Here is a 26,783-nt window from a genome sequence, read left to right on the forward strand (position 1 = left end):
AGCAATATCAGTTTCCGGTGAGGTCGAGATTTCCATTGTTGTACTCATTAGGTCTAGGAATGTATGAATGTAACATCGCGACAACAGAAACCTCAATTTCACCAGTAACTTTGGATGTTCACGAAGAATGTTCATATTTCCCATATAACACTACTCAATTCGATATATAGCTACAATAATAATCCAAATATACTGTCATCGCCCGCATCATCTCTTCCCGGTGACTCGTCGATTACAGCTTACTACATCTGACCCTTCATACTTTGTTTCCACCTTTATCGATTAATTCAATTTCCAAGATATTCTTACCATTTCTGATTTCATCCAGACTAGGCATGATATCTAATCTCATCAATTCGCTGGCCTTGGCGACAATAGGATCCCTTTGCATCGTAGCTACAGCTGTGATCTTACCGTTCTTAGCTTGGTATGTCGCGAACTGACCAATCATTATCAATCAGTCAGCTGGATTGATCATTTCTTGCATCTTTACCAGAACTCAAAGACCCACCTTAAGTTCATCGATATTACCATCAGTGTAGGAATCATCGAATCCCGCACCAGTACCGAGGTATCTCAACCCTTTACCGATCGAGGACCAGAAGATCGGCACCTTGGTATAGGCAACTTGATCATCTGGATGAGTTATGTTGTGTGCCACTTCTCGTCCCTATATCATACAAACAACACATTTCAAGATCAGTATCCATACGTCTCCCGTTTTAACATGCGAAAACACTCACATGATTACCAGCAACGTTCCAGTGTTCCACTCTTCTTGGGAACTTGTCAGGGTATTGTACATAATGAGCAATATCACCAATAGCGTAGACGTGCTTTTGTCCTTCGATCCTCAGATATTCATCTACTTTAACACCGCCATCTTTCTCTAATGATACGACACCTTCGAGGAATGACGTGGCTGGTGCGACTCCGGTACCCATAATTACGAAATTAGCGGGGATGGGGTCTTGACCTTTAACATGGATGGAACCGACATGCGAAGGGTTAGATTCTATATGTGCACGCCAGTATGATCAGCTTCCGTTGATCGTTCAAACAAAGATGCAATAGCAATAAAGCTCGACTTACCTGAAGGAGCGAGTTTCTCAATTTCAGCCTTCATGTAAAATTTGATACCTTGCTTCTTCATATTCTATGTCAAAACCCAGTTATATCAGCTTTCTTGACCGAGGATTTGGGAATGACGGACCCACCTCCATGACAGCATTACCAATATCTTTACCTAAAATCTTTTCGAAAGGAGTTTCGTCCATACCTACCAACGTAACGGATTTGGGTTCTTTCTTCAAAATCGCACCGGCAGCTTCCATCGAGATGAATGAAGTTCCAATCAAAACAATATCTGAATCTTTCGTGATTGCCGAAGTGATTTTTTTAGTATCTTGGACATATCGTAACGTCACTACTCCCTCCAAGTCTGCTCCGTCAATTGGGATTTTCTTGGGCTTGGCCCCGGGTGCGAGAACGAGATGGTCATACTTGTGTGTTTGACCAGATGAAGTTGTCACACTTTGAGAAGAGAAGTCGACTTTCGTAACGGACTGCAAGCCCGGTGGTTAGCTACTGCATTGACATAATCAAATAAGGGCTGCTAATTTTACTCACTGTACCAGGGTGGAAATCGACACCGAAGTCACTCTTCAGCTCTTCGGGTTTACGCCAAGCAAGTTTCTCAGCGTTGTCTACAAGACCTTTCGACATTTTGGTTCTGATGTGAAAGAAGTCGTCAATTCAATGATCGAGTTGACTAGGATCTCAAGCAATGCACTCACCGATCGATGGGTGCGTAAGTCTCCTCAGAGATCAAGACGATGTCTCCTTGGAAATCGTTCTACGATCATTCAAATGTTCAGCACAAGTAGTCTTCCATATAGATAGCGGTCGTATGATGCAGGTCTCCAATAATGCAACACTCACCATTCTCAAGCTTTCAACAGTGTGGATACCACCCGAACCCCCACCAACGATGACGACAGTCTCGTTCTCTTTTCTACCTGTTCCCTTTGTCCTGGCCTTAGGGACGATTCTGCCGACCTTCGATTTGACTTCTTGGTGATTTGCCGATACGACGATCTGTCCGTTGTTGACTGTCGCGGAGAACTTCCATAGACTGTCGAGTCCTGGGGCGTCTTCGATATCTCCTGAGCAGACGTTGAAGCATGCTACCAGAATGTGTGGTACAATCAGCTTTGACTCTGCGGTTGAGAGAGTCTGAACGCACCTCCGTGCCATGGGCATACGACTCTACCATCATGAGAGATCACACCCTCTACAACAGTGGATTAGTTCTAGCGCTTCATATGTCAGGTGTGTTGATACTCACTCTCAAGAGGAGCACCGTACTATCCAGGCCGTTCTCGATCAGCTGCGATTCATAGTGTGACTACTGATTGTTTGAATTCGACTCACATGGGTACAGAAAGCAGAAGTGGCATAGATCTGTCCCTTGATCTTTGAAATTAAGACTTTACCTTCACCGAATTCGACGGATTTCCTATTTGGAAGATCATTAGCATTCTGGAAGAGCGAATGATTCGATGCTCGAGCTGGCTACTCCTTATGGTGCTCACATTTGACCATCTTTCAGTTCACTCTCTGGTAATACCTCCTTGGTGATGATATCGATCTCAGGGGCGGACATCTTGGATACTTGTCTTGTACTGATGTATGATAATCGTGGTGATGGCAATACTCGTAGGCGTGGTACAGCTTGCAATGATCTCCTGAAAATCATATAGCTGGCTGCTGATTTGATCTTAGAGTCATTGATGATCGAGGTGATCTCTATGTTAATATGGTGAGGAATGTGTGGTCTGCTCTGGATCGAAGGTGGACTACCAATCGACCAATGACGTCTAATCGATGACACAGAGTCAAAAGTGATGATGTCAGGACTGCAGCCGTGCCACATGTCGGTGATATACGACTCTCTTCAATCCGCCAACAATGTCTGCACCCACACGCGCCACTCCCCTCCACCTTCATACTTACCTTGTATCGGGATTTTCTACCGCCTTCAGCCTGCGGTGTCCCAGGTCGGGCTTCCGCCCATAGCACGGCGACGCATGGTCCATAAGGGGGCAGCCCTTCCTTGTGCTGGCTTCGGCTGGTTCAGATGCTCAATATTTAGATGTGTCCGGGTAGTCCTTTCGAGGGCGACCTGGCTACCCAAAATTCATTCTTTTTGAATTTGACCTCTTCGACAAGCGTGTCTGATGAGGCCTGCTTGAATCCTCACTGTCGCTCGTGTCTGTCCGAATCCTCACCCGACGTCGTCTGTCGCTCGTCTTCAGGTCAGCTCTTCATCGGATTTTACCGAGTCTAATCACGCCAACGATGATCATTGACATCTCAGTTCGTCTGAGTGGCTTGAACAGATAGATCTCTCAATCGGTAGACTTCGGATACAGAGAGATCTACATGATCGCACGCAATTATGTGGGAGACAAAGAGTGAGAAATAGGTTATCCGATTGATACAAACGGATATGACCAAAGGTGAGATATCAATCAGAAAATCATATGGAAGGCAGATCCAGATGACTACTCGTGAGGAGCTATCCTATCAATTGCTGTAAAGGCTCGCACAGTGGAACACATTCTGGTTCTCTCACTTAATGTCATGAGTGTTGACATAAATGCGCAGAGGTATTTGTGACAAGAGGATAGGAGAAGGGGAGGGGAGGGTGATAGATCGGAATATTAAAAGTATTTTGCAATCTTATCGATGGTGTCATTTAACGCTTTTGACCGATGAATCACGGTACTCGTAGCATCAGTAAACAGGCAGGTGACATGCCTCCTCAGCTACTGGGTGCTCGTGATTCATGCAAATCAAATGGTCCATTTGTATTTTTCGGAAAGAGTCGTTTCTGAGTGCCTTGTTGATATTTGGATACATCATATAAGACAACCTCTCCCTTGATCATTTGGCATCTGTCTTCTACCCTCTACCATCTGTCGTTTCATCAACTAAGAGCTACTCATACCTAAGAGAAACTCAACTATCGCAATGCCTATCAAAGTGGCCAACAACTTCGATTCGAAAGGAAGGCCTTTCCATCTAGCTAAATCCACTCGAGGTGAGTCTCTTCTGTACTCCACGTATCTGGCAGGGTAGAATTTCATGATGGCTAATCACTTTTTGAATATGTACTGTAGAGCGACTTGAGAATGCTGGATTGGATATTTCTAAAGGATACCCTTACTACCCCGACAAACCCAAAGATCTCGATGCGGCTCTGCGAAAGCAAGCATGGGAATTCAGAGATCCTGGTGTGAGGGCAGATAGAGAGAAGAAAGCTCTTTTGAGCGCTGCTAAGGAGGTTAACGACCTTTCGCCTCATTTGGGTACGGAGTGAGTTGAAATCATGACTAATGGGATTGAAACGGGGGTGGGATTGACAGATCGATGTGAATCCCTTGTACTTTTAGGATTATCGGTCTTCAATTATCGGAATTGACGGATCAACAGAAAGATGAACTTGGTTTATTGATTGCTGAGAGGACTGTAGTCTTCTTCCGAGATCAGTAAGTATAAAGCACAGATCCATGTTCTGTCGATTGATCTTTGCTGATTGTCATATATTGTATCCGGTGGTTTTTAGAAATATCACTCCTCAGGAACAACTTGAATTAGGGAAATGGTATGGAGTACCTGAAGTGCATCCTACAGCCGCTCGAGTTCATAAGGATTTACCTGGAGTGACCATCATAAGTGATGAGATTGCCAAGACAAACGGTCTGGAGCCTGATTACAACAGTCCTTTCGGTACTCAGAATTGGCACACTGAGTAAGTTTCGGATCCTCTCCAATCCAGTGATCGGGTGATATTAACATAGAATTGGCTGACTGATACGGATGTTTGATATAGTTTGACTCACGAGCCTCAACCTCCTGGAGTTACCCATCTTCATCTCGATCATCTCCCTGGAGTAGGCGGTGATACTTTGGTAAGTCACCCAGTTCCCTTGATTGACCGACTGACTGAATTTGTTCGATTAGTGGGCGTCGGGATACGCAGCGTTCGATAAACTCTCACCGGCTTTCCAAAAACTGATCGAACCTCTTGAAGGATTGTAGGTCGAAGCCTACCCTGTGTGAATCATGTTCATGACATAGTATGGCTAACATATTGCTATGATCAGATATCGATCAGTCCACAGTTACACCGATCTTGTAACAGGTAAACAATCTCCCATTATCAACGCTCATCCAATCGTGCGAGTCAACCCTGCAACAGGATGGAAAGCTTTGTTCGTAAATTCGCGATTCACAGTTGGTATCAAGGGACTCGAATACTCTGAAGCTCAAGCTATCTTGCAAAAGGTGAGTATGTATTCTATTTTCATTCATACAGAGTGGAGACGAACTGATATTTGGGGGTTGTCATTTTCTGAATTAGCTTTTCCAAGTTTATGAGCAAAATACAGATATTCAAATTAGATTTAAATGGACACCACGTACTTCCGCTCTGTGGGACAACAGGATTTGTAAGTGTCCCGAATAAATACAATTTAGATTGATGTTATTATGGCGTTCAACGTATTATGTTATAGCGATCCACTCGGCAGTATATGATTATCTCGATGAGGTGACCGATGAACCTCGACAAGGCACGAGGGTATCTTCGTTAGCTGAAAGACCCATCTCAGCGGCCGAAGCGCCCAACGCGGTCAGTAGGAGAGAAGCGCTGGGTTTACCAACTGGAAAAGTGTATGAAGAATATAGGGATACCTATTATTCGTAGGATATCACGCTGTGTATACGTGTCAAGGCTCCCTTGAACAGCATGCATGATTATTCTCATATGTATCTTCATACCACATGCTATCTAGCTAATATACACCAGATGCATCTGATCTCCCGATAAGATCCACCACCTCCAATGTTTTACTCAATCAACACCCACCTCGTCCCCTCCTTTCTCTGCCTCATCTTCATGACCGGCAAATCCACTCCCAAATCCCTAAAATGTGGAGTCACATACACCTCCCTCTCCTCGGTGCCATCTTTATTCTTAATTATCTTAGTTCTGTTTCCAGGTAATTCCTGAGGTTTAGAAAAAGTACATAGATTTTTACCTAGGTTAGATAACCATTTAGGATTAATCTTGGTTATTCCCTTCAACCACGTTCTACCTCCTGGACTTCGGATCAGTTCAGTGAAAATTAGATAATCAGGTGGTGATCGATGGAATAAACTTGATGAAGGGTGTATAAACACGTTTTCCGTCGAGTGTACGCCGTTAACTCGGTATTTGACTCCACGGGTGGATTCGTACGATCCACCTTTTTTCAAGACGAGATCTTCCCGAACGGCCACTTGGTCGATGAATCCTGCTGTGAGGATTTGACGAATTACTTTGAGCTGTATGGTGAAAGAGTAACATATTAATCAGATGGTCATCTTGGTGTCGGCAAACCATGAAGTCTTGACTTACCTGAGTGTCACTTGGTGGTAGCAATTTGCCTAAAGGTACTTTTGCGATGGCAGATATCTGATTTCGTAACTGATGAATTTCTTGCATTGCCTGTATATAACATATCGGCTATCTCAGCAAGATGTGATTGTATCTCAAAGTTGATAGACTCACCTTCAGACGGAGGAAGTTCTTTGTACAGAAAATTGAGGAAGGGTCATACTCGTATGCTCCTACAGCCGATAACAATTTGAACATATCGCTTGCCCCACCACCTAATGCAGTAAATTGCTATTGAAATAGGATATTCGATATCATTTAGCTTCAGATCACTTATTTGGAATAATTGTTAGGATTAAAGAAGAAGAAGTCTAATTATTGAGGATACTCCACTCACCTGCTGAGCTTTGAAGAACCTCTTTCTCGTTTCTTTCCTTTCCTCTTTCTCTTTCACTTCTTCATCCCTTATATGTGATAATTCCGGATTTCCTTGATCTTCCTCTTCATCTATCTCAATCGCATTCTCATGTACGAACGGATCACCCACACTCAATCCAGCTACTATCGCAATGATATAAGGTAAACATCCATGTTGTTCACCTATAATCAACATCTTTGCGAATCTAGGTGTAACAGGATAACTTGACATTTTTTTACCTAAGTCGGTTATTTTGCCACCTTCGACTCCCAATCTAGTTTGACCAGCTATCATCCTAGTTTGCGTAGACCTTGCCAACGCCCCTAAATTCGTAAGGAGATCCTCTGCTTTTTTCAGAGCGGATCGATCAGGTGGAGTTGGGAAAGGGAAATTGATCACTTGATCAATGTTCATACTCTTCATTTGCAATACCACACCTTCGATTGGCATTCGGAGTATTTCAGGTTTCGAGAATTGCTCGAAATGATCTTCGTACAATGCTGAGGAGTATAGACGATAACAGTGTCCTGGACCTGTACGACCTGCTCGACCTGCTCTTTGGGATGAAGAGGCCTTGGATATCCAGGACACCTGGAATGACTGTACACCCGTAGAAGGATCGTAATGCCTTTCCTTCGCTCGACCGGAATCTACCACGTATCGTATACCAGGTATAGTCAAGGAAGTCTCAGCGACATTGGTAGAGATGATGACAAGTCGATGACCCTCAGGTGGAGGTTTGAAGACCTGCATTTGCTGTTCGTTGGAGAGAAGGGAATATAATGGGAGAACGTGCATGGGGGCTTCACGGATATCAGTAAGAAGTGACAAATCGAATAAGGTCTATCACTCACCATCGGTAGCTTCATCTATCTCCAGGCCTTCTATACCCTCGATGTCCTCCTCATCTGTATCTAGTCCCTCTGGATCACTTTCCGCATTCCCATCGTCGACATCAGCTGCTAAGTCGTTGTCGCCTCCCAGTTCAACCTCTTCGGTCTCTCGTTCTGCACTCTCGAGTCAGCAATTCATTCTCTACCTCGTTGGTTCCACTTGATATGATGTGCTCACCTTCAACAGGTAATGTCACTTCGGGTTTCTCTTGATGCTGTATCTTTGATTTATTCTTATTCTGATGATATTTCTTTTCTAGTTTCCTGCACAGACCCTGAATCTCACTCTGTCCAGTCATGAAGACGAGGATACCACCCTGAGGTAGTCTATTATGTATCTTGCATATCTTCTTGTACGCTTCGGTAACGTAATCACTGACAGTTCTTCGACTGAAATGCAAAGTAACCGGATGTTGTCTAGCGGTGATGTGTAGGATGGGTGGTGGTTTCGAGAATAGAACTGAATTTTCTGCGAAATCAGATACTCTCAAGGTAGCTGACATGATGACGATTCGTAATGGTTTGATCTCTTGATCTGTATCTTTCTTTTCCCTCCACAGCTTCTCTCTAAGTTTAGCTACTCTACTCAATACCCCCACTAAGACATCCGTATTCACCCCTCTCTCGTGTGCTTCGTCAACTACCACCACGCTATATCGACTAAGCAGAAAATCTGACGCAAGTTCCCGTAAGAGTACACCGTCAGTCATGAATTTGATAGAAGTGGTGGAAGATGTGGTAGATGAATATCGAATTTGATGAGCTACCACACTTGACTTGGGAGGTAAGTTCAATTCGGATCGTACTCGCTCGGCTAAAGAGACAGCTGCAACTCGTCGTGGCTGAGTGACAGCAATCATCCCAGGATTATCTATCTCACAACCTCGCATCAGCTAATGTCCCAGATCCATATCTATGGAAGAGGCTAACTCACCGGACCCTTTGAAACCAAAACCGGCTTCGTATAGCATCTGCGGCACCTGTGTGGTCTTACCACTACCTGTCTCACCACAGATGATCACAACGGGATTCATGAGGATCGACTCTATGATCGATTGTTCTTCTGCCAAGATGGGAAGGTTCATCCTGGACTCAGTGACGGAATCCCTCCTCTTGATTGCAGGTCGGACAGTTGCTGTTTCGCTGCCTTTACTTTGGTCCAAGAGAGATGTAGTAGGTATGTTCATCTTCTCACCAAGAGGACCGACCAGCTCCCCAGGCTTTGATACGGGTTGGGAGGCTTTAGCAATAGCGAAGGAGGCGGTGTCCTCCTCGAGAAGGTTGGGGGCGGTAGTCGGAGTAGCTTGTCCCATCTGTTTCAATGCCCAATCCTTGAATCCTAATGCACGCTTTTTCGGCGGTGCTTTTGCTTCAGTGTTGATGTCCCCATCTTCATCTTCATCTTCATCTTCGTTTTCGTCTTCTTCGTCGTCGTCATCATCATCTTCTTCAGCTTCACTCCCTTCTTCAGAGTCTGGATCTTCATCCTCTACAGATGTTGAATCATCTTCTTCATCTTCCTCCCCGGAAGTTTCGATATCTGAGTCTTCATCCTCATCTTCATTCAAATCACCCTCCTCCTCTCTTAGCCCTCTTGAGTACCGATAATCAATAACAGGCTTCTTCTTTCTCATTTCCACCCTTGGCTGTACCGCTACTCCATCGGTAGCCTTCTTCAACGCGCCGCCAAAAGATACAGGCGCAGGAGGGGGCTTTGGCGTCCCCAGCTTGGTCGGAGACGAGGGGCCAGCTTCAGGTTGAGAATCTTGCTGCTTTTGATTGTCGTCAGCCTCATCTTCGGAGGTGTCATTTGCAGAGTCGGAAGAATCAAATTCTGATGAAGAGGATGAAGCGGGTTGAGTAGGGAGTAAATTGGGATTCCAATTTGCCTATATATACATATGAGCCCAGTGTCAGGTCAGAAAGTATACGTATATCATGATAGTAATGTACATTCACTCACCTTCTTGGGCATCTTACCCTTTCCTTTCCCTTTGGCCTGAGCTTTAGCCTGAGCTTTCAAATCGCTTTTACTGGGGATCACCGTTGATTTCACTTGATCTTCTTCGTTTCCATCATTCATTTCGGGATCTCTAATAATTTCAATCATCCTCTCCTTCTGCTTTCCTTTCCCCTTGTTCTCGATATGCGTTTGATTGTCGTCATCATCGGCTGAGCTATCATTTTCATCATCCTGATTTTCACCAAACTTCTTCGCCAATTTACTTATCCCCTGTCTGACCAGCTTATCTTCCTTCTTATCATGCCTTTCCTGAGCACTCGTAGGGTTCAAAGGATTCTGCCCTAGTGTAGATGAAGATAGCAATGATGCTGAGGTAGATCCGGATGGTGCGAGGGATGCGAGTAATTTAAGAGTCTCCAATCGTTGTTCAGTCTTCACTTTCTTTGCCTATATCCGCGGACATTTCAGCTTATGTACTATTCAATGATGTATAGAGCAATTGGACTGACCATGAATGATTCGAACCTTTTCCTTTTTTTTGATGACATTCCAGCTGTAGGATCTTCCACTACTGTACTACTACTTCCCTCTGCCATGTCATTTGGCGCATCACCGTCATCATCATTCTTCTTCGCCCTCTTACGCTTCTTGTGACTTGATCCGCCCGCTACTGATCCTCTGGCTTTGGCATTGTATCGCTCCCGAACTGGCGGTCCGACCATGATGCTCTGCTTTGGTCCGCTATGAGGATCAGGATATGCTTGTATACTTGTGTACCTGTATATACTGGTATTGCACCGTTGCAATGTTATTGAGCTGGTTGATAGAAAATCTTGATCGCTCGGCTATCACCGCTTGAACTTGAATCACGTGACTTGTCACTGGCAGAGATCCGATCTCAGTTTAGTGTAGGGGCGTTTCATGCTCCACTATTTGTGTACAGGCCTTGATGACTGTCATGGGTTCGATGCAGAACACAATCAAAGTGGTACTGGTATAAAGGCTATGCTGATCTTAACAAAATCCGGCTGGTCTGAAATTGTAGAGATGATACGGTGGATCGACACCAAAGCGAAGGACTGTCTTGATGTAATTGTTTGGTTCCGGCGGAACAAAGGCAGCAAAGCATCTTGAAACATCCGGATGCCGGATCTTCCGGAGTGGGAGTGCACGGTGACTATCTATCCACACTGTCTCTGTGTGCTATGTGTAGATATCTGAGTTTCATTCACAACATAGTCGTATAGCGACAAGATATTCCTCTCATGTAAAAGCTAAAGACCTCGTGTGAGTGTCCGCTGGCTTCTTCAAACACGACAAAGCTGTGCTCATTGCAAACCAAATCAATCAATCGGTCGGTCTTACGAGATTGTGAGTTAGTTAAAGAAAGGAATGCGGATCGCAAAGTATGTAAGCCCAGTTTCTATTCAATTCAAGGGGTTAGCATCTAGCTAATCTTAGTGAGAGGGGGGAAAGGATCACGATTCTTTCCTTTGATGAAACTGACTGATCGTGCGCACTCATATGGACAAAAGCACGGATCAAACACGATACACCACACACAGACACACCCTTTAATCGATTGATCCTTCCTTAGTTACTCATACTGCCAAGGACAAGGACAAGCGGTGTAGTACCGTAGTATCAATCAATCATCAAGATGATATTGATATATCATCTACTGGCCTTAATTTATCTGAGATTGATTAATCTCTTTCCCCCTTATCATTCTCGTTATCACTCACACTCGCAAATGTTGGTATAGATTATCACACTTTGTCATTTCTTTTACATTCGTTCTTTTAATATTCCCATTCATTTCTTTGCGTCGGATCCCACCTCGACCACCTAGCTTCCGTTTCACTCTCTGTCCCGGAGTCGATTCATCTACACTATCTTGAATCGCAATTGAAAAGTGATAAACGATGGTCCCACTGACCTCCCTATCATTCTTCATATTACTCGCTAGTCCACTGATCAACGGACAATACGATGTCGATTCATCAGGGTACGAACTTCAGACTCCCCCTCTCACGACTGATTGGACCCAAAAAGTCGGTACGAACCCCTGGACCGAATACCCCCGTCCACAACAGGTCAGAGATAAATGGCAGAGCCTAAATGGGATCTGGAGGTATCAGAAAGCGAACTCATCAGAGGATATCGATAATGTACCTCAGAACGTGGATGATAAGTGGGGTAGGGCAGTGATGATTCCTAGTTGTATTGAAAGTGGTTTGAGTGGTACGTCCCAGGGCTCCTCTTATTTCTATTCCCCACTACATATTCATTCCAATCTCGAGATGCTTTATTTTTGTGTAAGCTCGTGTACACTGACAACGAATATTCTATTTCGAGGTTTTAGGTCTACAAGTCGATCCGAAAAATAACGAATTCTCTTGGTTTCAAACCAAATTTGACGTACCTTCAGATTGGAAAGATCAATCTCTACTTATCAACTTCGGAGCAGTAGACTATGAAGCTACTGTATTTATCAATGTACGTTCGATTCATCCATGATCCAGTCTCTCATGTATATACTGATCTATCTGTATGATCCTTTGTATCACTGATAGGGTAAAAACGCTACGACGCATAAAGGTGGATATACTCGATTCGACGCAGAGATCAGCTCGTTAGTCCAATATGGACAGGAGAACGAAATAACCGTTTTCGTCCATGATCCAACGGATAGTGAGGAACATATCATTCCCGGTAAGTCCACGCACACACTCTCTCGTAACGAATTCACTGGCGACGATGCTGATTGGTATTGTCGTCTACCCCAACATAGTTGGAAAACAAACCAACTCCCCTAGTCATATTTTCTATACCCCCTGTACTGGGATATGGCAGAGTGTGTTCATCGAACCTGTACCGGAAACTTATATCCGTAGAATCGACTTGAGTGGAGATATGGATGGTGTTGGTGAGTTCTGTAGCCTTTCTCGAATCGTTCACCTCAACTTGATCCAGTAAACTGATCCTAGACATAATTAGGAACGATCAACGTGCACACATCCGATTCATCCGAGCAATCTGTCAAACTTTCCATATCAGATTCAGAAGGTACAGCCTACGAGACCAATGGAAATACCGAATCATCTTTCAACTTCACTTTACCAAATGTCAAGTTGTGGTCACCTGATTCTCCCACTTTGTACAATGTGACTGTCTCCATGGGCGACGATACGCTTACGACGTATATGGGATTCAGAAGTATAGGTAAAGGAGAGGTAGATGGGGTCATCAGACCGTTGTTAAATGGAGAGTTCATCTTTGCTTTTGGTACTCTTGAGTAAGTACAGAATGATCTCCGAATGATCACCTATTCCCTATACTCTGAACTAAAGCTAATTGATTGATGTGCATCTACTAGTCAAGGATATTGGCCAGATGGATTATACACCCCTCCTTCATACGAAGCTTTGAGGTTCGATCTGAATTATCTGAAAGAATTGGGTTTCAATATGGTTAGAAAACATATTAAAGTTGAGACGGACCTCTTCTATAAGGCTTGCGACGATTTAGGTCTATTGGTCATTCAGGATATGCCAAGTACGACGGCAAGGAAGGAATTTCCACCGGACCAAGATCGTAAGTCGAGTTTCTGATCTCCTATCAGCGGTGCATTACGTATCATCAAGTTTTTGGAGACTGACGTATGTCTCACCCTATTTCCAGAGCAAGCTCAGTACGTCAACGAGTTAAGAGAACTAGTCAACCTGCACAAATCGTTCCCTTCGATCTTCACTTGGATCATCTACAATGAAGGATGGGGTCAACCGGAAGATGGACCTGAGATCAAACACGCGCCAATGGTGAAAGATCTGGATCCGACCAGGTTGGTAGATGCCGCGAGCGGCTGGCACGATCATGGAGCGGGAGATTACTCAGATAATCATCATGTGAGTGTTAAAACATTCGACAGTCCAACTTTTGAAGTATTTTGGTGTAACCGACTGTGAGACTGAATTGGACATACTGTAGTATCCCGATCCTCAATGTGGAATGCCGAATGCCAATGACCCCTCAGGACCCTACGATCCAGCTAGGATAGGTCTTCAAGGTGAATTCGGAGGATTGGGTTACAACGTATCGATCGATCAGTGAGTATACTCAAGTTCCGCCCAAATCTCCTCTTCTCCTTTCTGTTCTGTTCCAGCCACATGATTTTCTGTGCTGAACGTTCTCCTCTTTTGTAGTTTATGGAATGTACCTAAAGCTATCGCAGCTATCAATGAAACGTATGAAATTGATGAGACACTTGAAAAATGGAATTCGAGATCTGTAAGTTTTGCCGGTCAACGGTCATTCTGTATCACGCATATAGAAGATTTTGCAAAGAATAGTCAGCTCACTGAGAGTTAAATTTTCTAGCGTGACCTGCTGATCATGCTCCAAAGTCAAATCACCAACTACGCCTGTTCCGGAGCAGTGTGGACCCAGACAGTAGATGTCGAAGGGGAAATCAATGGATTGATGACTTAGTGAGTTTATCCCTGAATGGAAAGCGATAAGAACGGGACTGATTGGCTGACCATCGTTGCTGTATCGTTATGATGTTGATAGTGATAGAAGGATGGAAAGAACTGATAGAGAGATATGGAAAGAAACCATCTCGGATATATACTCCGCAGCCTCAGGACGAGGTGCCGGCTCTGGGTCAGGTGGTAATGCCACTAAAACTAGCAGTAACGATAGTGGATCCAGCACGAATACCACAGAGGCACAATCGAATGTAGCTACTAGCGGATTATCGACTAATGAAAGTAGACAGAATAGCTCATCAAGGAGCGTAAGAGATCAAATCACATTCAACATGATCCCATTGGTGGGTTTAGGTGGGATATTGGTGAATCTATAGATATACTGTAATACTCCGAGGGGATTCTGTACTTAGATATATAGATCGAGTGTAGAGGAGAAATCCCGGTACTGTATTTTGTGTATAATCAGTGAATTGACAAACAAGGTAAAGGGACAATTCTTCATTTTTCTGATACAGATTCCATATAACTCCATACAATACATCTTATATATACATGATCTTTGTAATCTACATGAATAATTAACCCGTCTTTCAGCCTAATCTGATCGTACATCGAATACGAATGACCGTCTACATTGATCTCATACAAGCAATTTTTTGGTGAGCCGGATGCACAATGTAAACGACCAAGCTACCTCGAGCACCAGATCAAAAGTATCGTTGATTCCTCTAAAACTTCTTGTACAGTCATTGTACGGACAAGTTGAACAGTAACAAGAAGGTTCGAGCAGTTGGTTGCATATTCAAATAAGTCACAATAAGCCGATCTCTATTTATGAATATCGTGTTTTCAGGTATAAATCATTAATTTGGTGTTATATGTAATAGCGAAACTTCTTTCCTTCTTCATTCTCCTCGTCCTTCTTTCAAATCGGAACCATGTATTGAGTAAGATATATATAAAAGTCTAAAATTGGTAGACCAAAATGCTAGATGATATTATCCTCTTTGAGATCGTCCTTCTCTTTCTTTCACTACTGACATCTAATCATCACGTTGACTATGGGCTTTGTTGTACGCTACGACGACTCTGTAATACATCACAAGTCATTAGTCAGTAATTGTACCAACAGTCAATATCAACAAATACGATTGACCGAACTCGGACTAACCTTCCAATCTGTTTAAAATACCATTCTCTCGCAGTCTGTTCAGCAATAGGTAAGAACGGTCCACCGCGTCCATCTCGATTAAGCAGATTTATACCATTGGCTTCTAGCGATAGACTGGCGAGTTCCTCGAAGGGCACTTGCCAGATCACTTTCAACCTTCTCAATTGGACTTGTAAAATCCGGTTATTCGATAAGATCGATACGGCGTCATCGCCTGGTAGGTCGATGTGAGCGACGTATGAATCGTGGAAGAACGCTCCTGCGTCTGGAAATGTTATGCCATATTAGCATTTCATGCATCTGCGTATCATGAAATGTGACACTTACCGAGATCTTTGAGCCATGATTGACCAAGAGCTTCACGAGCAGAGAATGGCTATACAAATCGGCATTAATCAGTACGCTTAAACTCAGTTGCTTCGAAGGCCAGGCACAGAACACATACCCTCAAGACACCGTCTGCAGAGATAAATCTAGGTAATCTAACTCTATCGAGATCAGTTTGATCAAAGACAGTCGTAGTGTTTCTTATACCTTCCGTAGAGGAAGATACAAAATCCATGACTCCGACAACCGGTTTCGTGAATAGACTATATGATACATGATTCCCGTTAGTGTTATATATTCGTGATAGCGACACCATTCAGACTCACCCAACAAAACCTTTACCGATACCCTTCGTAAATCCAATCGCACCTTCTTTCTCAGCACCTTCGATAGGTTTGGACTAATCACCAAGTTCAAGATCAGTTCACGTCGTAGGTCACAGTGAAAGTGCAGGTGATATTTCGACTCACAGCAACACCCTCGAAGGCACTCGTAACACTATCAGCGAAAGCACTTGCACCCGCGGCAACCCCATATAAAGCATGTTTAGGCTTATTCCTTCTCCTTGTCATTCGTCGTTTGGTCTGATATTCAGAGTCCAGCGTAGCAGCAGAAAGACCTTTTCCTATACTACCCGTGAATTTGGTCATACTATCCGATAGACCAAAGACGGTCTTTTTGGCGAAACTCGTAGCTCCCTATTTCCCAAGGCAAGTCAGCTGAAGTCACAGATTGTATGAGATGGAAGACTTACTCTTGCAATACCAAGTCCGATATCCTTGTTGCCATGCATGACGATACCTTGATATGGTTCATAGAAGATATCCGAGAATCCTGAACTAATATTGTTGAACAATCCTACTGGGTTACCTAAGAAATCGGCTGAACCTAGGACTCGGTAGATCTGAGACATGAATTGTTCTTGATAATGTAATTGAACACGTTCTTGCAGGGATGGGACACTTAATCGTACATTCTCCAGGAAGAGAGCTCGGAAGTTAAGTGGAGCAGCATTGACGTTACCCAATGCCATGGTCAGAGCGTTGATAGCGTAGTAGAAGGGGTTTCGAGTGGACACCCTGTCCTTTTGTTAGCACGATGATTAGTCTGTAGTCATACGTTACTCACTTTTCGTCCACGTTGACTCGATCTGTCCTCATGAATGACAATTCAAGTGATACGGGTTGTAACTGCAATGCTTCGAAGAAGACATCGGCTTGGGTTGACGAGATATCGGGTTCAGGGATATCTTTTGGATGTTCAATAAGAACGCTATTTATCTTTGATCAGCTATATATTCGAACTCAGATGTACTACGTAGCTCACTCGTGGGTGTCTTCCTTCCAAGCTGCGTCCTTGAATTTCACAAAGTCCAACAAAGCGAACATGAAGTCTTCGTCTAGCTCTACCGTCATTGATTGTAGAAGGATCGTAGCGTATTTGACGAACACGACACCGTGAGCTAGGGAAAGACTCAGCTTAATCACTCAATAGAGAATGGAAAGCACGATCTAGCTTACATTGATCCTTGAGTACAGCGACCGATGCTTGTAAGGTAGGATGAGACTCAAGCTCTTTGCCATCTTTGGGTACCACAGTCGGGTACAAGATGATAGGGAACAATCCACCGAACAGTTGATTGTCTATCTGTATCCATTTACAGTCCACGAATGCGTCGTAGTACTGGGGATAATCAGAGTAACCCAGCTTGAGCCCTCTGACCGAGATGTATAACAATTCATCAGGTCGTTTGGTGATAACTGAGATACCGATACCTTCGAATTCAACTGAAATGTTCAATGAAGCTTTCTCGCTCACTGACACAGTCTCGTAGGAGCCCGCGGCAGAGGAAAGAGTGTCCGAACTATCGGTACGCCTGATACCCCCGGTTGCTCGTCTGGTGGGCTTGTAGACACTTGTCTCTTCAATATACGGAGACAGGGTAAGGAGCTGGGAGCCTCCATCGGCCTGCACGTCAATCGATAGAGCCATGGAGCGTTGAAGACCAGCCGTCCGGGGTATTTTCATCGGTGGCTGGATACCAATAGCCATCATATCGATCGTGTCTGCCAACGGTATAGGTTCGTTGTTTGGTCCAGCATCGACGAGTAGTCTAATACGCTTCTTAGTCGCTGTTGGCCAGTCCCAAGCGTAGTCTTGCTCTGATTTAGCCGGGAGATATCGTAGTGGGCGAGTATCCCTTGTACCGTCTTCGTCCTGAGGATATGTAATGGTCAACTTTCTCGTTACGATCAGGATACAGGTCATTCAGTCACTCACGACTTGCTGGAATTTAAGCGACAATCCAGTATCATTTCTCAACCTCAATGGCCACTGATCAGTATCTCGAGAGACGTAGATGAAGATGCTAGACCCTTCAAGGTGAGTGTCCACTCTTAGCAGGTAGGTTTTCTGACCTCTGTTGGTAAGCCGTTGTAACGTGATATGCGTTCGACCTATATCCGCCATGTTGAAAGGAGCAGACCTATAACAAACATCATTATTTTGAGACCATTTTAGCAAGCGTGCATCGCGACTCACCAGCGCAAATTAGGCTCGTCGAAAGCCATGCTGAGCTGAGATGGCGCTTGATGCTGCAATTCATGGATCGGGACCCGTTCTCCGGGTGCTATATCGATAACATTCTGAGTGCTATGTTGCCTGATCTTCAGTGGGTAAGAGAACGTGTTCTTAATCAGGAATCGAGGAGCAATGGTGATGACTTTGGTCAATTTGTACTAGCGATCATGATCAGCTGTCTATCCGCATCTCAACCGATGTACTCACTTTACCGATCCCTTCGGTGTAAGACAGACCAACGTAATTATCGCTCTCGCCGGATGCACTGGTCATCACAATCTGCATATCTGCAGATACAGGCTCAAAAGAGATAGGCTAGAATGATTATCAGCGGTGACCTGGTGGTATGTAATGCAACAAATGAAGCGCACCTGCGACCACTTCGAGTCATCAACCCTAAGATGTAATCGATTTCGTCGATCTTCACTTGGGAAGCCAAACACTAAAAACCAAATCGTAAGTCAAAACCCATAACCGCAGATACAGCGAGGTACCACTCACTGAAGGGAGTTGGGGTTTCTCGATGGTAATCATCTAATCGTGACCATGTCAGTCTTCGTACAGGCCGAAACATCAAGATCACTCACTAGCAAACAGATCACGTCCAGCAATAGGTCTTTGTCCTCCCGTCCAAGTCTTAGCAGCCAGGTCAAAGGGCAAACCAGTTTTATTCATGAATATGAACGGACTGTATACCTGTACTTTGAAAGCTCCACCAGAGTTCGGATATGTGCTATCAGATCAGATCAGTGGATGGTACGTGTAGGAATAACGATGTCGCTCACAAGTAATGGAGCTTCAACATCAATTTAAGACCTTGCTCATCAGCTAGCTGGAAGTGATCCTCGATGGGTAGCTCGACATCATCAGTGTTGATAATGGCATAGTCACTTTGCTTCAAGTCTAGATCAAAGAATCGGTTAGTCTATGTTGACATGGCGCTCCTCAGCGAATTGGCGAACTCACTGGTGTCCTCGGGTGCTACACTCAATAAGAGCAAGTGACCCAATTCGACCGTATGAATTGGACTGGAACCGCCTTTCACCAAGAAATTGCTAGAGCTCAAACCTGTGTTCTTATCGTGGATTCGGAACTTCAGGTCATATGGGAGAAGGTTTTCTAATTCCACTGGAGCTTGAAGGGTCAATGTCATTCGAGGATATATCCTGTTCATGCCATCAGTAGGATGTCGATAGTAAAGAGGATCATAATTTACTTAGCAGCAGGGTCCTTAGCATTGAAGTTGGCTTGCGCCTGGAAGTAGAAAGCGGGTTCTTTTGGAGTCTGATGTTTACAGCTGATCGGTCGAATCGGCTTGGTGACAAGTTGTTTCCAATGAAGTGGCATCGACCAGCTATAGTCGAAACCGAAACCTCCTACGAAGGGTGTATTAGCTATATTCCTTGATCTGAGTGTACACGCAGGCTTACGCAACGGGCGCAATCTAAACCTCTTCTCGAAAGCAGCTTCCAATGGCAAGGGACAAGATTCTCCAGGATCAATTCTCATCGCTCCCGAAGAAGCTTTGCCGTGCGAGTCAACAACGATCAGTTCGATTGGCAAGCTGGTCTGGTTATCCACATTCAGGGTGGATCTGAAAGTGATCACCTTGATATTATTTTCAAGCTTGATTTCACAGGTGATTTGGTGCGATACTTTGTCCATTCGAGGTCGAAGAGTGAGGATATGATCTCCTTCTCGATCCACTGAGATGCCTCGTAAAGCTTCCCAAGGGGTATCTTGCAGTTGGATACCAAGAGAGTTATGTCGTACAGCAGAGACATTCTACCATCGCACGTCAATATTCCGTCATTATCAGCAAATGGCACTCACATCTCGAGTATGTTTCCTGTCCTCGAACCGCCAAGGTACATCCGCGCCATCATCAAGACGCTTGACACCAGTAACTTGTTTACTAAGATCCGCTTGTTCAGGCCAAAGAAGTACAGTGAGACCAGTACGATTCCTTATCCTGAATGGAGCATCGGTACCTCTACCTTCTTTCGCTTTATCCTTCTCTCTACTCCAAACGGTCATTGTCGTTATTGCCAACTCGATAAAGGCGGAACTCAAATTGAGCTCCAACCTTTCGCGAGCTGTCAAGCGGACATTGAGAGGATTATGTCCTGGACCAGCGGAGAGTCTGTTGACGCGTAGATCAAATTTCCAAGGATCCATTAATGGCTCAAAGTACGAATTGGTCAAGTTGAAGTATCGGATAGAAGTGGTAATCGAAGTAGCCATTTTCATCTGCAGGGATATTAGCTTAGTAGACAGTAGACAGCATATCATGCACTTACATCGCCGGACCAATCATTGATCATCACTTGGAATTCGTTGGTTGAAAGGTGAACCATGGGCATTTCCTGTAGATCGCCAACCAGCACAAATTGGAATCCGTTGATACGGGCTTTGAGCTGCATGAAACAATGAGCTATATCACTCAATGATGTACTCAGCAACGTACCTGTTCTTTCGACACCAACACATGTGCTTTCTCCATCGATGATCTACGTCTACTGATCGACGATCTACGACCAACAGAGGCCCTCCTCGAATGCTTGGTAGTCACTACTGCCATAGAAGTAGTTTCGGTGGAAGCGTCAGCAGTCAAGCTATCCCTTCTATTCTGAGGCGATGGCTGCTCTTGGCTACCTTCAGGTGCAAGAGCCTTCGTGGCAATTGCAGAAGCTTTATTGACGATGTCCACGATCAGCATCATATCAGTATACGAAGCTCTGAAGATGATCGGATCGGGGATTTCCATTTCGAAGCTCGTCATTTGCTGAGCATCCCGCCGCCTAGTATCTAAAGAAAGAGCTACGTTAAGATCATCGAGGAACTTGACTCGATCATTGGGTCTATCCATCCGTCCGAATGACATTCCGATTCTTTCCACTTTCAACGCGAGGATACTTTGCTGGGAAAGCAAGACTTCCTTGATAGATAGTTGGATAGCTTGGGTTTTCGGATTGGTATCGTCCGCAATGACGATGACAGTAGCATCGATAATTTCCACTCGGAACGAAAGTCCACCACCCTGTTTGGGAGCTTCTTCCACTTCTTCTGGCTGTTCTTCTTGAGCTTGTTGAGCTTCGGCATCAGCCGGCTTCTTGAAGGGACTAACAGCGAATTCAAGTAGAGCAGCCAGAGGATCAACAGCCAGGATGAATCGCGGGCTATCGATGGTGACTATAGCTAGAGCAGATTGATCCGTGCCACCGGCCATAGTATATTGGAACATTCTACGAAAAGATCAGCAATTGGTCGTGTTCAAATCCAGCGCTTCACTTACATCTGATTGCCCTCATGCGTAGCAGGGGGAATAATATCTCTGAACATGCTATTTCCTGATCTCGTGCTGAGAAACGATAAGGTCTTCAACGAAAATTCAGCTTCCATCGCACCGTCAGATAGCTTCTTGAATCCCAAGTGAGGTTTGACCAGGGCAAAGCGAGCGATACTGCAGTTCTTCAGGTCTTCCGGTACTATAGCATTGTTGGTATATACTTCCAAAGCGATAGATCCAACAGAAAAGACAAAGTCTAGAGCGGTCCAAAGCTGCGCTGGGCCATTGTTGTCAGACTTGATGACAGCCAGTTCGGGCTCCAAGTTGACATTTGGTTCTTTCTCTGGAGTTTCCACATTTGGAGTATCGATACGCGACTCTGTAGCTGGAGTGACAGGGAATGACTCGGGATCAATCTCGTCCTCGTCAATATCACTTAATGCGCGAGGAAGAGATTCGAGGATTCCCATCAGGAGTACATATTGCCTTTGTGCCAATGACATCTTTACGTCGGACATCTCGGTGGTGATCTATGGATGCGGTCAGTGAGGGCTCTGCGAGGTGACTGGCCGTATGACTCACCTCCATGTCAGCATGATGAGGATCTGAGCGATGGCTAGACCCGCCAGCTTGTTTGATAGCTGCAGTAATAGCAACATCATCCACCATTTGCAAATGACCTTTCTTCCCGTCGACGGTGATCTCGGATGCGACACTAATACCTCGTAAGCTGGCGTCGATTGTGCTGGTATCATTGGGATCGTTCAGATATTCGTTCTTCGCTACGACTTCACCCAGTCGCAGGATCAATACATCGGTGGAAGTAAGTCCATCTCGAGGTAAGACAATGATAGGCGTTTTAATGACCACGTCGAAATGCATCCTTATAACTTCGGAAGCACGTTGCACAGCAGCTTGCTGGGCAGCATCATAGACCGCCTTCATCCTTGCGAATTTGGTAGCCCAAGTGTATAGATCCCGTACAGGTCCTTCCATGAAAGTAAACTTGAGCGATCCGGTCCGTAGATGGACTGAGGAATTATAGCCCGGGAAGGTTTCTTTGTCATTGGGGTCAAAGGTCTCGTAGCTGAAGTCGGCAAGTTCTTCTCCTTCGATTGAGAGTAGTCTCTTAAATTCGGGATTTGCCACTGTATCATCAGACAGATCTTCAAGGGTGATGTTGCCTAGCTTGGCACCTATTCTTAGTGTTCCTGCTCGAAGCAATAGAGCGACGTCGGCTGACGGTAAGCCTAGAAGAGCGAAGCGGTTGCCGTTGTTCTCGAGCGATACTGTACATAGCGCTTGTCAGCTATGACGTCTATCAGAATGAGTTAGATTAGCTTACCTTGGGCACTGGTCAGTTTCACTCTTATACGAAGCTTATCGGTGGATTGTGGCTGTTCAGCGGTGTCCATCACTTGTCCGGATTCCGGGTCAGTTGCCTGGGCTGGGGCTTCCTCATCTTTCGGCACGAAAGTCGTCATGATGAAATCGTACAGCGACAGGATAGGTTCAGGTGCCAGGGTGATTTTGAAAGTTGATAGCTCAGTATCAATACTGGTATCAACGCCTTCATGCTTCGTCATGAACTCGGGCGATTCCTTCTGAACCTTCAAATATCGGACTTGAAGTAATTTGAGATCAGATGGTGAATTACCGCCATCATTGGCAGAAGACAAGATGGGTCGTTTGTTGCTTGATTGTTCGATCATAGCTAAAGAAACAGATCGCAGGAATAGATCTACTGACATATCGTATTTTCTCAGAGCGAAAGTAAGGCCGAAATCTTCCAGAACGGCATCTGCAAATGCCTTTTCGGATGAAGGTGAGTAAGACTTGAATAAAGATGCCTGAAGTCTACCGACGGAGAAAGAGAATTCAAAGCTGATTTGACGCAAGGCGCTTTTCTGACTCTGTAATGAAACGTCAGCAGTGATGACTCTATATGAGAAGATAGCCAACTCACCTCAGTCTGGTCATCTCTGGCCTCGTAGAATTGATCGCCTTTACCTCCAACCGAACTACTGTCGTCCTTGTCAGTGACGGTATGGTGGGATACGATAGATCTCGAATCATCAAAGTTGTACTCTTCGATTGCTGCTGATCGGAAGACCGTGCGCGATTCCGTGTGTGTCAAAGCGGGTGCAGGGTCCTGGGGTGTATCATCGTCACCGAATTTGGGTATCGCAACATCGATGAACTTCATCAACGTTTCTAGCAGAGACGTAGTCAGCAAACATGAGTCCGGTTGACGCGAACGGATCAACTCACTGTATTTTCGATCGGAAAAGTTGACATGTAATTCCGGCAAATGTCCGGCTATCTTGAATCTCGTCAAATTCGGTGCATTGACAATAGCGTTCTGTACTGAGAAGGACATGTTGATTCTCTCCAGTACGTGCAGTTCGTCTGCTCCCTCGGAGTGATCTTCCAGAGCATTCATACAAGCATCTATATCGCCTCCCATGAGAAGTTGAGCCGATTGTAGATGCAAGTCGAATCGATCGTACATTAGATCTTCTAATTGTTTATAGTCGTCATCGGAATATTGACGACCTCGTTTACTCTGGACTTCTTTCAGCTTGTCCTTATCCGCGAGCTTACTTCCAACCGAAATGTGACCCGCGTCCAGGACAAGAGTTTGACACTGTTTGACCTTGACGTCCATAGGAATGATGATGATAGGTGCGTTCATGTCCAGCTGAATGTCCACCGTCTTGTGCTGCTCCAGAGCATATTCCAACCCAGCTCTGGTTTCTTTCCGTATCCCATCAAGAGTCTGTCCAGCGGCATCTAACAATGCTCCGATCGATTCCAGCTGACTTTCTGGCGGTTTGAAGAATTGTACCACCGCTTCTACATACCCCTTGTGATAGATGATCTCCAAATGTCGCATCTTGATCGTGACGGCATTATCGGCTCTTCCATCTAGTGGGTTCTGTTCAACCTCCATAGTGAAGAATGGATCCGCATCATCCGGTAATCCAGCATCTATATCTGCTACAGCACCATCTATACCACCTTCGACCTCTAAACTCTGCTGGCGAGCTTTATCCTTATCACTCTCCTCTATATCTTTCACACGTACAATTTGAGGATAAAGAGAATCTGGGGTGGTACCATCGTATACTCTGAAACCACCCAAGGCTATCTTCCCTTTCATCGAGTCTGTAAGTTGAACAGCATCGGCAGAGAATGAATCGAATACCAGAGCGATGATATCGTTGTTCTCCCCGTGAGGTTCGGTTCGCAAGGAGAAAGAACCCTTGTTGAGTTTAGCGGATAATCGAGCTTTCATGAAATCTCGAGGGGTCGTGCCGACACTTTCGGCAGCAGCAGTCGCATCGTAGTCTATAATATCGTCAATCTCTTTCTTCTCCTCTTCCGACATGCCACCATCTGCGTCTGCAGTTTTAGCTGATGAACCCCACACCCATTCCGACCAAGTTTGTTTGTGTGGTTGATTTTTCGCTTTCTCCGCTTCTAGCTTTTTCCTCGTAGCGGCATCCTTCTTCGCCTTGGCCCTGGCGACAGATCGGAAGAATCGGATATCTTCGTAGGATGATTTGGTCTCGATCTCCGCTAAAGCAGCACTCTCCTATTGTAGGTCAGCGAGAGTGCTTTATCACTGAAAGACCGGTGGGTGATACACTCACTTCCGCCGAAAGTTGCTTGCCTTCCGTCAAAGCTAGCTTGTCCACATACAAGTCCACATACCTCTTCCTCGTATCCCTTCTCTCACTAAGATAACCCCAAGACCATCTTCTATTCTTCTCGTGCACTTCGGATCTAATCGCATTGAGAGCGAATTTGAGTCTGGCTTTCGGCGGATTCTCGTTGAATTCCTCTTCTGGTGGACGGAATTTGTGGTATTGGTGAGTCCGGCGATAGAAATGGAAGACGTCAACTACCGATAGAGCATCTCTATACTGATCTCTGTCGATCACTACGCCAATCTCGTCGAAGATCACCTGAGCGTCTACTTTAGGCATCTCATTGGACATGGTCTTATTGATGATTGCGCGGGCTTCTCCAGTGACGGGTTTCAGGATATATTGATGGTTGGGTGATCCGTCAAGCTGTGTATGCGGAAAAATTAGCGGAACTGGAGTTAAGGCCGAATGGAATCGACAGCTCACCATAGCTTTCAGCGCATCAATCGTACCCTGCCTGTCATCTGATCCTTTATCTAAACTTCCCGTATCTGTATCAAAGTATACAGCTAATGCACCAAGTTTGACGAGCTGAAGACGGCTCGTCAGCAATCGTCCTGTTTCGCAACATCGGGGAGGGACCTACCTTGTGTACACCATTCAGACTATTCTGGATAAAAGTTTCTACCCAGTTCTCATCTGTTGAGACAGCCTTGAACTCGTTAAGGGTGATACCAGCGGCGAAAGGGTGCTGTTGACACGTCAGCGAGCATCTCATCTATGATGAGGGGATTGATACTTACTTCAGGAGTACTACTTCCATCTTCGTATCTGATATGTATACCTTTTATCTGAATCTGTACATTATCTACAATCTTGGATACTATAGCTCCGATATACGTTTGTTTCGCTACGATCACGAAATCGAATCGTAAGTTACGGTGTTCCGCAGTTTGCTTGATAGAATGAGGGAATGTTTCTACTCACTCTCATCATTTCCCTCCTGATGAGCAACTTGACTAGCAGCGTTATCAACCGCTTCCGCAGATTTCAACTTATCCTGCTTCGTAGCCTGTTCTACCCTCTCATCTTCTTCCGGATCGACCTTTCCTTGTGGTCTCGCTCGAGCCAATACGTAAACATCATCTATGACAACTTTCACAGGTTGACTCTTCAATGCGTTCCAGGGTATCGACAAGGACAGTGAGCCGATGTCACCTGCAACAATTTCAACAGGCACACCAAATCGCTCTAGAAGTGATTTCTTCAAATGCAAGTTCTTCAAGTTCACTTGACCTAAACCAAAACCAGAACCATAACCAAGAACGATAATTAGCATTATATTGATCTTGGTCGTCTGGTGAGTGTTTGAAGTTGAGGTTGATGATTACATACCTGACCATAAGGAGCCGTTCAACGCATTTGTATCTAAATTCTCCACGTACGGACCGACATAGATGTTCAACAGCCTAATGGCAACATTCTTGAGCGCCTGCATGGCCGCTGGACAGCGGGTGAAATGGGTGGAGCGATCTCCTCGATTGGTCTCTT

At 44.9% G+C, this 26,783-nt stretch overlaps 5 protein-coding genes across 5 annotated transcripts; 2 read left to right on the top strand and 3 right to left on the bottom strand.

Moving 5' to 3' along the window:
• Window positions 1-256: 256 nt before the first annotated feature.
• Window positions 257-2,665, bottom strand: I203_106569 (uncharacterized protein; the record flags this gene model as incomplete). Its single annotated transcript, XM_019150189.1, has 12 exons — window positions 257-439; window positions 512-670; window positions 744-1,015; window positions 1,093-1,156; window positions 1,218-1,565; window positions 1,630-1,732; window positions 1,797-1,855; window positions 1,942-2,186; window positions 2,246-2,293; window positions 2,348-2,366; window positions 2,434-2,518; window positions 2,595-2,665. The coding sequence occupies 12 exons, from the start codon at window positions 2,663-2,665 to the stop codon at window positions 257-259; spliced, it is 1,656 nt and encodes a 551-aa protein (XP_019000517.1).
• Window positions 2,666-4,035: 1,370 nt separating this feature from the next.
• Window positions 4,036-5,773, top strand: I203_106570 (uncharacterized protein; the record flags this gene model as incomplete). The annotated part of the gene is made up of 9 exons (XM_019150188.1): window positions 4,036-4,105; window positions 4,185-4,380; window positions 4,458-4,553; window positions 4,631-4,816; window positions 4,898-4,976; window positions 5,029-5,102; window positions 5,172-5,352; window positions 5,429-5,516; window positions 5,583-5,773. The coding sequence occupies 9 exons, from the start codon at window positions 4,036-4,038 to the stop codon at window positions 5,771-5,773; spliced, it is 1,161 nt and encodes a 386-aa protein (XP_019000516.1).
• A 143-nt stretch (window positions 5,774-5,916) lies between these two features.
• I203_106571 (uncharacterized protein) lies at window positions 5,917-10,441 on the bottom strand (the record flags this gene model as incomplete). Its single annotated transcript, XM_019150187.1, has 9 exons — window positions 5,917-6,393; window positions 6,467-6,556; window positions 6,620-6,736; window positions 6,843-7,666; window positions 7,718-7,870; window positions 7,935-8,627; window positions 8,691-9,645; window positions 9,720-10,166; window positions 10,229-10,441. 9 exons carry the CDS (start codon window positions 10,439-10,441, stop codon window positions 5,917-5,919), a joined length of 3,969 nt encoding a protein of 1,322 aa, XP_019000515.1.
• A 1,203-nt stretch (window positions 10,442-11,644) lies between these two features.
• I203_106572 (uncharacterized protein) lies at window positions 11,645-14,586 on the top strand (the record flags this gene model as incomplete). The annotated part of the gene is made up of 11 exons (XM_019150186.1): window positions 11,645-11,963; window positions 12,085-12,218; window positions 12,296-12,434; window positions 12,514-12,648; window positions 12,720-13,017; window positions 13,099-13,316; window positions 13,404-13,627; window positions 13,710-13,828; window positions 13,925-14,009; window positions 14,100-14,209; window positions 14,292-14,586. 11 exons carry the CDS (start codon window positions 11,645-11,647, stop codon window positions 14,584-14,586), a joined length of 2,076 nt encoding a protein of 691 aa, XP_019000514.1.
• Window positions 14,587-15,255: 669 nt separating this feature from the next.
• On the bottom strand, window positions 15,256-26,730 carry I203_106573 (uncharacterized protein; the record flags this gene model as incomplete). The annotated part of the gene is made up of 34 exons (XM_065517998.1): window positions 15,256-15,301; window positions 15,384-15,648; window positions 15,711-15,759; window positions 15,829-15,973; window positions 16,037-16,110; window positions 16,181-16,408; window positions 16,465-16,789; window positions 16,839-16,982; window positions 17,037-17,172; window positions 17,231-17,927; window positions 17,991-18,195; window positions 18,252-18,448; window positions 18,498-18,605; window positions 18,662-18,732; window positions 18,792-18,824; window positions 18,878-19,023; window positions 19,076-19,193; window positions 19,257-19,456; window positions 19,507-19,666; window positions 19,721-20,075; window positions 20,124-20,540; window positions 20,591-20,707; window positions 20,758-21,535; window positions 21,586-22,109; window positions 22,162-22,868; window positions 22,925-23,492; window positions 23,546-23,793; window positions 23,851-25,177; window positions 25,236-25,658; window positions 25,719-25,823; window positions 25,879-25,983; window positions 26,036-26,142; window positions 26,220-26,528; window positions 26,628-26,730. 34 exons carry the CDS (start codon window positions 26,728-26,730, stop codon window positions 15,256-15,258), a joined length of 9,540 nt encoding a protein of 3,179 aa, XP_065373302.1.
• Window positions 26,731-26,783: the final 53 nt, after the last annotated feature.

The sequence above is a fragment of the Kwoniella mangroviensis genome (genome assembly GCF_000507465.2).
Source record: "Kwoniella mangroviensis CBS 8507 chromosome 1 map unlocalized Ctg02, whole genome shotgun sequence".
Taxonomy (NCBI): Eukaryota; Fungi; Basidiomycota; class Tremellomycetes; order Tremellales; family Cryptococcaceae; genus Kwoniella; species Kwoniella mangrovensis.